General features: G+C 53.2%; 1 protein-coding gene across 4 annotated transcripts in view; it reads left to right on the top strand.

Moving 5' to 3' along the window:
* Positions 1 to 12508, top strand: part of PIK3R5 (phosphoinositide-3-kinase regulatory subunit 5) — a 107883-nt gene that overhangs the window by 87819 nt on the left and 7556 nt on the right. For all 4 annotated transcript variants that reach the window (XM_054458276.2, XM_063655372.1, XM_054458278.2 and 1 more), the window contains 7 exons: positions 5592 to 5661; positions 8326 to 8500; positions 9087 to 9240; positions 9993 to 10076; positions 10326 to 11052; positions 11534 to 11696; positions 11983 to 12108. In XM_054458276.2, the coding sequence (XP_054314251.2) occupies positions 5592 to 5661; positions 8326 to 8500; positions 9087 to 9240; positions 9993 to 10076; positions 10326 to 11052; positions 11534 to 11696; positions 11983 to 12108 (1499 nt within the window). The remainder of the gene's footprint in view (positions 1 to 5591; positions 5662 to 8325; positions 8501 to 9086; positions 9241 to 9992; positions 10077 to 10325; positions 11053 to 11533; positions 11697 to 11982; positions 12109 to 12508) is intronic.

Genomic DNA, 12508 nt, shown 5'->3' with positions numbered 1-12508 from the left:
CTGGGGGCCTCCCCCTGCTTCCTGACTCCACCCCCATATGATCGCCCAGTGCCTCGATTCTGGAGGTAGCAGGAAACCTCACGTCATTGCCACCAGGTCCTGCCCACCACAGCCCTCTTGGGCTCAGCCCACATGTTTATTGAATATTTACTCTATGCCTGCATAGCTGTGCCGACCACAATACTTTCCTGCAAAGGATTTACCTGTAAACCTGGGGGATGACACGGGGCATCTTACGTGCAAACCACTCTGCAATTTTCAAAGCACACAAACCTCAAGGATTGCATCTCGCCTGTAGGGAAAGAAGGAAAAGTCATATCCTTCTCATTATAAAATGGGAAATGATTTTGAGAAGACCAAGCTCAGTATTTCTTGTTTAAGCTACAAAGTGAAGTATGAAAGAGGGAACACGAACCCTCGTATGACAAAGACCTACACTTCGTCACTTATTAGCTAATGACCTTGGACAAGTTCCTTAGACTCTCTGAGCCTCCCGGTCAAAAGCAGGATTATAATTATCATTGATAATCATGAGGAGGAGGACAGCAATGATGCCAGGGTTGCTTATGGCATATGAAGCACCGTCATAGGTTGGTCCCATCTAACCCTCAGAATACCTCCATGGGTAGTTACTATTATTCCCATTTTTCAGATGCTGAAACTGAAGGCTCGACATTTATGTGACTTGCCCCTGGTCACATAGCTGACAAGAGCTCTACCACTTGAACCCATATCTCTTTGATACCAAAAGTCATATCCTATCCTTTTCACATTTGCGTAAAGCTGTGTTTCTACGAAGAGGCACTGACAGATGGCTGCATGACCCTGGGTTGCCCAGGCTGTCTTTTTATAAATGCTCTCCCGCCTTGGGGAATTTCTCCCGCCCCTTTCCCTTTGGGATGCTTAATATGGCTTCATACCCTTTGATCTCCTATCAAATGAGGAACAAACCTGGGTTAGGTCAGTTTTGCTTATCAGTGGGTGGCAGGTGAATTCAGAATGTTCTTCAGTGGTGATACATTTCTCTGGGGACATTACTGATCACAGACATTTGCATTTTATACTTTTTGTCTCTGGTTATGGAATGAAAGGTTAGACCTCTTGAAGGATGTCAAACATCATTGACTAGTAGGTGGGGGAGGTTTAGGGAAAAGAGTAGAGGCAGGTGTTCCAGAAACCACAGGGTGTGATCAGTTAGGACTGAGCTGGCTGCCTATAGCAGAAAGCCCCAAACAACAATGCCTTAAACTCTCAGGGGCTATTTTTCTCCTACACACAGACACACAGACACACACACACACACACACACACACAATCTGTATGAAGGCAGGCCAGCATTGGCATGGTGGCCCCATGAACATCCTAGACCAGCCTTCTCTCATCTTTCTGCTCCACCATCTTTAGCAAAAGGCACCATCTTCAAGGTTGCTTCCTGATCTAGGATGGCTACTGGAGCGCTGGCCATCATGTCTACTTTCCAGTTAACAGAAAGAAGGAGGTGAGGGGGGTTGCACCTAACACATTCTGCAAGGGAAGTTGAGAAATTGACTCATCAACTGGGTACAATGCCCAGTGTCCTACTCATAAAAAAAATGAGGAATGGATATTGAGTAGATGCCTAGAAGTCTCTGCAGCACAGGACTTACTTGTAAGAGTAGCCCATAAGGCCTGGATTGGTCCTGTTAGGGTGACTCTCACCAGGGTGGTGAAAGGGTGTTATGAAAGGTCTCATCTCACTTCGCCCCCACAAGCCCAGTGGCTCTGCAAAGCTGGAGACCTCATCCCACAGGTGTTTCTGTGGGGTCACTGCACCTGTTCAGAGCAGCATATGTCTTGTGGTGGCACTGGCCTTTTATTCCAAGAACTCACATCTCCTCTGCCTCCATGGAGGCCTGCCCAGTGGGTTCCTTCCCCCCAGTATTTTCCTGTTGGCTTTCTAGCCACATTCCTTCTCACCTTCCACCTCTCTGCTCCTGGACTCCCAGTGGCCAGGGATTCCAAGCCTCCCTTTTTATGTCCTCTCCTCCTTTGTTTATTCACCTGAAATCCATGCTTCACCTTCCTGCCCAGGCCCTGCTGAGGCCCACAGCCATGAGTCCCCAATTCCTCCAACCTCTCTGGAGTCCAGGACCCTGGAGATGAGGAGCAGGAAGGTGCTGTACATGGGACCCCCAGTGAGGAGTGAAGTGTAAGAGAAACCCTGCTGTGGGGAGTAGTGTGCCTGGTGTTTGCTTCAGGGTATGATGTAGGTCAAACTGTCCACCATGAGTTGGTATTAATCATAGATGCTGGAGAACCAAACCTGACCTAGTCTCATTTGGAGATTGCAATGCCGTTGGGGCCGGGCCCTGCTTCCACCCTGTTGATTCCGTGGAATCTTGGTGTTCCCCTTGTAGGAGGAAACTGAGACAGATGTGGTTGCTGCCTGCCTCCCCCAGGCTCAAGTACCCACATCACCCTCAGCATGGACCTGTCTATCCGTGTGTCGTTAATACCAGCGCTTGCTCGATGGCAGATGTAGTGATTTTCCTGTGTCCTGGATCTTCACAGTCAGCTGTTCTGTGCAGAATCCCCATCTATTTGCAACTTTGAAAAAGAGTAGAAGCTTTGATGGGCGAACAAGGCTTGATGGTGAAGGGTCTTGGACACCTGGGCCAGGAGTTTGACCTTCACTATGAGTGTGTTCTGCCCACTCACCCCATTCTTTGCCTGTATGGGGTGACTCCTCTTGATTTCTTACTTGCTAGGGCCTGACGCAGGAACAACCCAGGCAAGGTTTTTGTTTAGCCCTTGCACCAATCTTGATCTAAAAAGCTAAACTCAGAAAGTTGTTTCCATCTGCTAAGGTGACCAAGAAAGGGTGTGATCTAAGATCAAAGGGAAAGAGGTGTCTGTTGATCTGAGGCTCCCCAGCGCAGCCTCCCTGTTTGGGGAGTGGAGGGTGGAGTTAAGGGTGGTCCCGAAACTGACATTGCACACCCCACTTAGCATTCATGGCCTCCCTGACATCACCAGGTAACACTGTGAAAACCAAGCCCATGGAGGATGCTGGGAGATATTTCCAACCTCACAGCATACACCAGCAAATGGGGACTCGGCAGTACAATCTCTAAGCCAGGCTCAAAGGAGTCAGTCTGTACAAAAGTTTATATTATCAAAGCCTCCTCCACATTGCATAGTCTTTTCTAATTTGTTCCCAGCTCAGGCCCCAGCCCACCAGTTAATTACCCCAAAACCCCACACCCCATGCTAAGCAGGGGGGTCCATTACCAAGAGAGGCCAAGGAAGGGGGTTGACGGTGTTTTGGGGGTGAGGGCGGGAGTTTATCTGATGATCATAGGCTCTGCTTGGGAACTGTCGATACCTTGGATATTCAGCACCGTCCAAACAACTCTGAAAATCACTCTCTCTGGTTCAGGGTACGCCAAGAGGCACAGGTATCCTCCTAAATATCCTCCATTAAAGCAACAGGACACATAGAGCAACAATCCCGTGGAGTCCATATAGCTTATACAAAGCAGCTTCTGATTCTAACTGTAGCACAATCCTAAAATGAGACTAAGGCACACGAATATAGATGTTAGAGACTGCTCCTCATCCTAGAGACAAGAGGAGATGAAGGAGCTTCAAGGAGAAGGTTGTCAAGAGTACCAAGCACTCCAAAACAAAAGTTCAAGCAGCTTGAGGATGAGGTTGGGCCGTTGGGTATGGGGAGGGGGAAAACATTGCCAAGCTTCAGGAGAGCAGGGCCAGGAGGGCAGAGGGCTTGGAAGCCAATGGCTGGGTGTGTTGGAAGAAAGCTGATGTGGAGGGAGAGCGACGTCACAGTCCACTGCTTCCTGGAGTGTGACCGCCTGGATGTCCTTGGTCAACGGAGGCAGAAGTGGCGGTGAAGAAATGGGGTCAGCGGGTGTGGGTTACCTGTTAAAAGCATTAAATAGTAAAAGAAAAGAGAAATAAGGTCAAGAGAAGATTTTGCGTGTCTATGTGTTTTACAGTCAGGGAGATGGGGGATATCTGTTTGTCTCCACTACGGTAACTACGGTACTATGTAGAGGTGGTTGGAGAGCGGGTGAGAATCTGTTCTCTGTAATGCACGAGAGTGGCCACCAGATGGTGTCCCAAGTCCTGATGTAATAGCCACTGTGTCAAGGACTTTCCTGGCAAAATGGACCAAACGTTAACTTCTAATTATGCGATGATTACATAAAGTAAACATCACACAAAAGGCCAAAAATCAAAGCAATTAGGTCCCAAGTTAGAAGAGCATTATATGGTAATTTTCTGCCTTTTACTAAAGGAACCTCACAGCCTTTCTATTTATAGCTGTCTTTAAACCCCAACCCCACCCCACCCCGCCCCCCAGACTTGCACTTCTGAGGGGACATCCTGCAGGTTCCCAGCTCAGTCCCAGTTCAGAGTGGCCCTGCTCTCGATGGGGACCGCCCCGGGCCTATTTCCAAGCTATGACAAGAAGGCGACCCACCCCGCTGGGTCCCCAGCCCCTGCTCTGTGAGGCAGTGAACTCACGCTTTCTGTTTCTTCTCCTTGTCATGGTGGAAACAGAACTGAAAATGCACCCTGTAAAGCAACTACTGTGCAGAACGGAGTCAAGTTGCAGAAACAAAAGGAAAACCTTTGGTGTGTTTCTTCTCAGCATTTGGAAGCGAGAGGAGACAGAGAGGGGGAAGGGCCAGGGAGAAAGGGGATGCGGGCTGGGAGCGGAGCCTGGGATGCAGATGCCTCAGAGCAGGGAGGATGCCAGGCCAGACCACAATCCTTCCAGATCCCCTGAGAGGACTCAGGACTCCAGGCAGAGACGGGGAGGTGCAGGTGGGGAAACTCGAAACCCGCTGCCTGGCTGGAGCTGAGGCAAAGTGGATGGGCTGAGAGGTGCCTGGCATAGCGGGAAGGCACCCTGGACCTGGAGAGGGGGCAGCGGCAGGGACCGAGGAGTAGCCCGGCGGCACAAGACGCGGCAGCCTCCTGGGCCCAGGTTCTTGCCTCCTGCGATGCTCTGCCTCTCAGTCTCTGAAGAGAGAAGCTTTAAGTTGGTCAAGCCACAGTGGGGCCTGGGAATCATAGACTGTTAAAGACCTCAGAGGCCACTGATCTAATCTGGCCCTTCCCGGGAGAAACTGAGGCCCAGGGCTAAAGTGACCTGGCCAAGGCCACGCAGAAGAGCTGGAATAGAACTCAGGCTTCCGACCCGGGCTCTCACCCTGGATCTCTTTCTCTCCAGCTAGGCTGCCTCCAAGCCTGGAGCCGGGACCTGAGACACGAGAGTGGAAATCTCTTAGGAAGGGAGGGCAGTCAGAGAGGCCACGGGAATCCAGAGGACAGCGAGGCCCAGGACCGAGTTTTGGTGTTGGAGGTGGAGGTGGGGATATGACTTGTGAGGTGCAAAAGGATGCATGGAAGCAAACTGCTAGGCACCCTGGAGGGTCCACAGAACAGCTCCTCTGCAGGTTCTCCTGAGCTCCATCCGGGAACTTCCAACCTGATTGTCCCGTGCTTGGCTCACCACGAGGCACAAGGACGATGCTGAAAGAACTGACCAGCCCATGAACTCTTTTCTTGTTGGCCTACAGGGATCTCCTACCAGAGGCTGGTGAGGGCTGAGCAGGGCCTGCCCATCAGGAGTCATCGCAGCTCCACCGTGTGAGTGCTCTTGGGGGACAGAGAAACAGGGGAGGGAGTTTGGGACCCCTGCACTGTTCCACCTTCACCCTCCTCCCCCACTCAAACATCCAGTGCTCCCACCCCCTGTCCACCCCAGCCAGCAACAAACAGGCTTCCAGGGAACTGGGAACCCCCCGGCACTGCTGGTGATATTTTGTGTCCAGGTGTGTTTTTCTAGGCTGAGGGTCTTTCACCAGATTCTTAAAGAGGTCTGCATCAATTACGCCAGGTGTTAGACACACAGTTCCCCCACTTTCATTATTTTCAGATGAGGAACTGGAGGTCAGAGAGGTCAAGCAACTTCCCCAAGGTCACACAACGAGCAAGGGTACGAATCAGAATTTAACCCTCAGGCTTATTCAGAAGCCCATGATATTTCCACAATCTCCTTCTGTCTGTTACTAAAACAGTGTTTCCAAACTTTTTTGACCAGGACCTATAAGAAAAATCCATTTTATATGACAGCCTGGTATACACACACACACATACACACACACACACACACACACACAGCTGAAATGAAATGTATCCTGGTTACATAGGATGAGCGCTGTTCTATTTTATTTCATTTAAGAAACAAATTTGGCTGCCCAGATGATTTCATTACCCGCTCCTGTGTCCTGACCTGCAGTTTGAAAATCACTAGAGAGGGGGTGCCCATTAGGAGGACCCTCTGCAGGTCTGGAAGAGTTGGGTGCTATCTCGCCTTGACATATTGGGAGCCCAGGGACCCCGGCCTTCACCACCCCAGAAATTATAGGCCCCCGGCGCTCCCCATTCCCAGCCCCAGGGGTTCACTTCCCACTCACTCCCCTGAGCAACACTTCTTCACTTCCCTCTAGGTAAAAACAAACACAAACAAAATCACAGATGTTGAGACAGAGGGAAAGGATGCTAAAATGTTGTAGTTTAGTAAGTAAATAAGATTCCTCTGGGGGAGCTGGGGCAGGTGGGCTGATGAAGAATCATCAAAGCCTTTTAGACCCTTATTCAGACTCCAGGCACCATTCTAAGCATGGTTACATGTGCTGACTCATTTAATCCTCACGTTAACCCCATGAGAAAGGGATTTTTCACATAAGGGAAGTGAGGCAACGAGAGATTTGTAGAAAGAGCTTACAGTTGGGAGACGGTCTCACTTTCATTATCTGTAAATTGAGAATGATGATAAATTCTTCGGGAGAGAAATTATGCAAGCTGGTGAGGGCAGGGGCTTGGCTGGGCTCGTTACAAGGTTGTAAGGGGCTGCTTGTGCAAGCCACCTCCTTTTTCTTACAGACAGAGAAATCAAAGTTAGTTTCTTCCCAAATGATGGGGACTTTGACAGAGACTAGTCCTGTCTCTGCCCTGTCCCCGGGCACCGACGTCCCCAGAGCCTGGAGGGAATGCTGCTCTGCATGGTGCTCCTTTGCACTGGGTTTAAATGCAGTGTGGAATCGAGAGAGCAAGAGCCATCACACGCAGCTCCTACTAAGGCATTTATGGATACAAAGCCACGATGGCTCGAATTTGCTTCGAGGTCATGCAGTGATGGAGGGGTTTGCATGGGGGAAGTGAGAACAGCTGTGCATTAACTGTAAACACAGTGATCAGCGCCTCAGAGCCCACGATTCTTTTAATTTGGGGTATGTTTGAAAGTTTCCATAATAGCCAGGTGCAGTGGCTCACACCTGTAATCCCAGCACTTTGGGAGGCCGAGGCAGGTCGATCACGAGGTCAGGAGTTCAAGACCAGCCTGGCTAACACAGTGAAACCCCATCTCTACTAAAAATACAAAAAAAAAAAAAGTTAGCCGGGCGTGGTGGCGGGATCCTGTAATTTGGGAGGCTGAGGCAGGAGAATGGTGTGAACCCGGGAGGCGGGGCTTGCAGTGAGCCGAGATCGTGCCACTGTACTCCAGCCTGGGCGACAAGAGCAAGACTCCATCTCAAAAAAAAGAAAAAAAAAAAGAGAGAGAGAGAGAAAGTTTCCATAATAAAGAAATGTAAACACTGGCACCAAGAGGGAATCTGGGTGTCCATCGGGAAGGGAGGTAGCAGTGGCCGGGCACACGCTCCCCTCCCAGCCAATGAAAACCTGTATCACGGCTTTGGGCTGATGAGAAAAGGTGTCCGTCATAAGCGCAGGAAGAAGATGCACTCTGACTTGGCACCCCCTCCTCTGGGCAGAAGCAGCCCCACGCCATGAGGAATTTCATGCCCCGCTCACCCCAGACCACACTGCACAGCACCACATCGCTGTCCGGCTCCCCCTGAAACCTGGTTGCTTGGCTTCAAGTCACCTTGCCTAAAATATGATCCTCATTTGAGTAATCTTGCATCCGCTCAGCTGTCTCATAGGAAAAAATGTTTATATAAAAATTAAGTAAATTTAGTTTTAAAGAATTCAGTTCAATTTTGAAAAGATCTTTGAAAACAACAGCTGAAAAATACTCAGCAGTGAACCCTACGCTTTCCCCTGGAAACCTGGGCCCTGGAGCTGTTGCTTCTGTCCTGGCCTCCTGTGGTCACCTCCTCGAGCTCTGCCTGGGCTTGAGGAGGCCCTGGCCTCAGTGGAGCTGAGCACCAGCAGGCACGAGGGGGGTGGCTGCGCCGTGGCATGTGCCCACCCCTGGGTGCCATAGCCAGTCCCCTGTGTCCCCAGCACCGTGCTGCTGCTGAACCCAGTGGAAGTGCAGGCCGAGTTCCTCGCTGTAGCCAATAAGCTGAGCACCCCCGGACACTCGCCTCACAGTGCCTACACCACCCTGCTCCTGCACGCCTTCCAGGCCACCTTTGGGGCCCACTGTGACGTCCCGGGCCTGCACTGTAGGCTACAGGTATGTATCTGGGGCCTGGGGCTCTGGTGGAGCACCTCTCCGAAGAGGTAGCGCCCTCTCCCTGCTTCTTCTCAGCCACGGTTTCCAGGGTACACTAGTCTCCTGCACCCAGGTGACATGGCAGGGTGGTGGCTGGAGGGCTGGCCTCGTAGAGGGTGTTTCTGGCGTGCTGGATCCTGACCAGCTGGGTGGCAGCCTGGGCAGTACGACTGGGTGCTGATAACTGGTGCCTCAGAAGATGGCATATGCCATAAGAATGAGAATGAGCTTTGGGCTGAAGACCTGGCATCTAGGCCTGGCTGTGTCACCCTGCACAGGCTCCTTCCCCTCTATGGGGTACAGTGAGGAGTGCTGAAGTCCCTCCTAACTGCAGTGCCGTGGCTCTGGTCCTTTCTCTCCTGACCATTTCCTGAGAACGGAAGGGCAGGGAGAGGCCTGGCTGCCTGGCCAGCTGTGGGTAGGAGATGGGTGATGAGGCTGGGAGGGGACAGATCACTGCCTCCCTCAGTAAGAAGCTAGGAACTGGAACAGGTGGACAGCTAGCTCACGGTCCAGGAGCAAAGCCCATCTCCTCCTGGGGTTTCAGGCCAAGACCCTGGCAGAGCTTGAGGACATCTTCACGGAGACCGCAGAGGCACAGGAGCTGGCATCTGGCATCGGGGATGCTGCAGAGGCCCGACGGTGGCTCAGGACCAAGCTGCAGGCGGTGGGAGAAAAAGCTGGCTTCCCTGGGGTGTTAGGTGAGGCTCTTGGGAGAATGAGGTTCTCCCACATTCCCCATAGCCTATTCTAGGTCCCAAGGTGCACGGTCCAGGCGGGCCTGGTGGCTCTGCTCCACACAGTCACTCAGGGACTCAGCTTCTTCAGCATCTCACTGATCCGCCATCCCCTAGGGTGTCTGTCATTCTTATCTATAGGGGCAGGGTGGGGGTGCCATCATGATGGCAGCTTGTGGGAAGAGGAAAAGAGAGTGCTTACGAGGGCAAAGGCTGGGCTTTTCTGTGGAAGGTGATGCAGAAGCTGGGCACATCACTTCCACTCATGTTCCTTTGAGCCCACCTCGGTCATGTGGCCACATCTTGCCCCAAAGGAGCCTGGGAAACATCCTCTCTACAATTCCAGTACCATAGAAGGGAGCACAGATTTTGAGGAATCATTAGCATTCCCTGTTACAATATTCCTCATAAAAACCTTCTGGGCTAGTACTATTATTCTCCCATGGGCACATTGCAAAATGAGGCTCAGAGGTTGTGGTTTGGCCACGTTCGCACAGCTCATAAAGGGCATGCCATCTACATGGTGTTCTTGAAAGAGGGGCCTCTGGCTGGGAGCCTGGCACCCTGGCTGTAACTCAGCCTCAGCCTATCCAGCTACGCATCCTTGTGCCGATCCTGTCCCATCTCTGGTCTCTTCTCCAAGGCAAGGGGACTGGACTGGCCAATCTCCAAGGCCTCTTCCCAGCCCTCTTCTCCTATCCTCCCTGTCCTTACAGACACTGCAAAACCAGGGAAGCTCCATACCATCCCCATCCCTGTCGCCCGGTGCTACACCTACAGCTGGAGCCAGGACAGCTTTGGTAAGGAGCCGGGGCCCTGGTGACACCCATGCCCCACACTGTCTGAGCTGTGTTTCTGGTCCTGGGTCCGTGCAGCTCCCACCCTGTCCCCAAAGCTCTCCCACCTGAGCAGGCTCTAAGCAGAGCAGGGGGCAGTGCTAGGAGTCCTGGGCTGGATCTGAGTCCTTCTGCTGTCTCCCCTCCAAAGGGAATAGAGAAGGGGATCCGGGGCCCAGACACCCAGACAGTGTTGGCCTTGCTTCCCTGCAGACATCCTGAAGGAAATCCTGCTCAAGGAACAGGAGCTGCTCCAGCCAGGGATCCTGGGAGATGATGAAGAGGAGGAGGAGGAGGAGGAGGAGGAGGAGGAGGAGGAGGACTTGGAAACTGACGGGCACTGTGCCGAGAGAGATTCCCTGCTCTCCACCAGCTCTTTGGCGTCCCACGACTCCACCCTGTCCCTTGCATCCTCCCAGGCCTCAGGGCCGGCCCTCTCGCGCCATCTGCTGACTTCCTTTGTCTCAGGCCTCTCGGATGGCATGGACAGCGGCTATGTGGAGGACAGCGAGGAGAGCTCCTCCGAGTGGCCCTGGAGGCGTGGCAGCCAGGAACGCCGAGGCCACCGCAGGCCTGGGCAGAAGTTCATCAGGATCTATAAACTCTTCAAGAGCACCAGCCAGCTGGTACTGCGGAGGGACTCTCGGAGCCTGGAGGGCAGCTCGGACACGGCCCTGCCCCTGAGGCGGGCAGGGAGCCTCTGCAGCCCCCTGGACGAACCAGTATCGCCCCCTTCCCGGGCCCAGCGCTCCTGCTCCCTGCCCCAGCCCAAACTCGGTACCCAGCTGCCCAGCTGGCTTCTGGCCCCCGCTTCACGCCCCCAGCGCCGCCGCCCCTTCCTGAGTGGAGATGAGGATCCCAAGGCTTCCACGCTACGTGTTGTGGTCTTTGGCTCCGATCGGATTTCAGGGAAGGTGGCCCGGGCGTATAGCAACCTTCGGTAAGAGACGTAATGGGGGGCATCGCTCTGCCCTGGGTAACAGGGTTGTTGTGCTGGTGGAATCTGGGGCCTGAGGCTTAGAGCCCCAGAGGAACCAAAAGTTCCCTTATTTATTATTATTATTATTATTATTATTACTATTATTATTATTATTATTTTGAGACAGAGTCTTGCTCTGTTGCCCGGGCTGGAGTGCAGTGGCATGGTCTCGGCTCACTGCAACCTCTGGCTCTCCAGTTCAAGCGATTCTCGTGCCTTAGCCTCCCGAGTAGCTGGGATTACAGGTGCACGCCACACACCTGACTAATTTTTTTTTTTTGTCTTAGTTTCCCTATGTTGAGATGGGGTTTCCCTATGTTGGCCAGGCTGGTCTTGAACTCCTGGCCTCAGGTGATCCACCCACCTCGGCCTCCCAAAATGCTGGGATTACAGGCATGAGCCATCATGCTCGGCCCCCTTCTCACCATCTTCTTCTTGCCAGGCGGCTGGAGAACAATTGCCCACTCCTCGCACGGTTCTTCAAACTTCAGTTCTTCTACGTGCCTGTGAAGCGAAGTCACGGGACCAGCCCTGGTGCCTGTCCACCCCCTCGGAGCCAGACGCCCTCACCCCCGGCAGACTCCCCTAGGCACGCCAGCCCTGGAGTATGTCCCCAGCCTGGGCCAATGGGGCGGGAAAGTAGTTCTGGCTACCTGAAGGAAGCCGATTGGAAGTCATGGAAAGCAAGCACCTGTGTTGACAGGGCACCTCCCCTTGCCTGGCCCTCAAGCCCTGCACTTGGACATGACATTTTGCCATACGACAAAGACTGCAAGTTGTCATACTTCCCCAAGGAGCTCAGCTTGGGGCTGCAGGTGCCATCCAAGGCCCTGGGGCTAGGATGGGCAGGCCTCCTGGGGAGCTGGGAATGACTCTTGTCCTTTGCCCTAGGAGCTGGGCACCACCCCATGGGAGGAGAGCACCAATGACATCTCCCACTACCTCGGCATGCTGGACCCCTGGTATGAGCGCAATGTACTGGGCCTCATGCACCTGCCCCCTGAAGTCCTGTGCCAGGTAAGTGGCCCCCGTGGTTGCAGAACAGGGCCCACTGGCTGCAGTCACCCAGCCTCACTTAGAAGGTCCTGAATTTAGGGAATCCAGCTTGAGGCCCCCATGGAGGACCTGGGCCCTCTTGGAAAAGATCAGGGAGTGTGGGTGAGAAGCAGGACTGAGCCTGAACTCAGGACACTGAGGGCAAGAGCTGGGGTCACTGCAGTGATGGAGGAGGGCCCTCAGAAGGGTCCGGGGGACCTCAGATTTCAGCCCCCTTCCTCAACTCCCGCCTTTGTCTGGCTGAGCCAGAAGCCTCCCTGGAGGCCAGTGGCTCAGATGAGGGGCATGGAGGCTGGGCGCCGGCCCTCCCCTGCTTCCTGCTTCCACCTCACCAGCTCCCCCTGGCTGGCTGCCTCTATGT

The sequence above is a fragment of the Pongo pygmaeus genome, chromosome 19 (genome assembly GCF_028885625.2).
Source record: "Pongo pygmaeus isolate AG05252 chromosome 19, NHGRI_mPonPyg2-v2.0_pri, whole genome shotgun sequence".
Taxonomy (NCBI): Eukaryota; Metazoa; Chordata; class Mammalia; order Primates; family Hominidae; genus Pongo; species Pongo pygmaeus.
The sequence above is the reverse complement of the archived record's forward strand: the minus strand, read 5'-3'. Positions and strand labels throughout refer to the sequence as shown.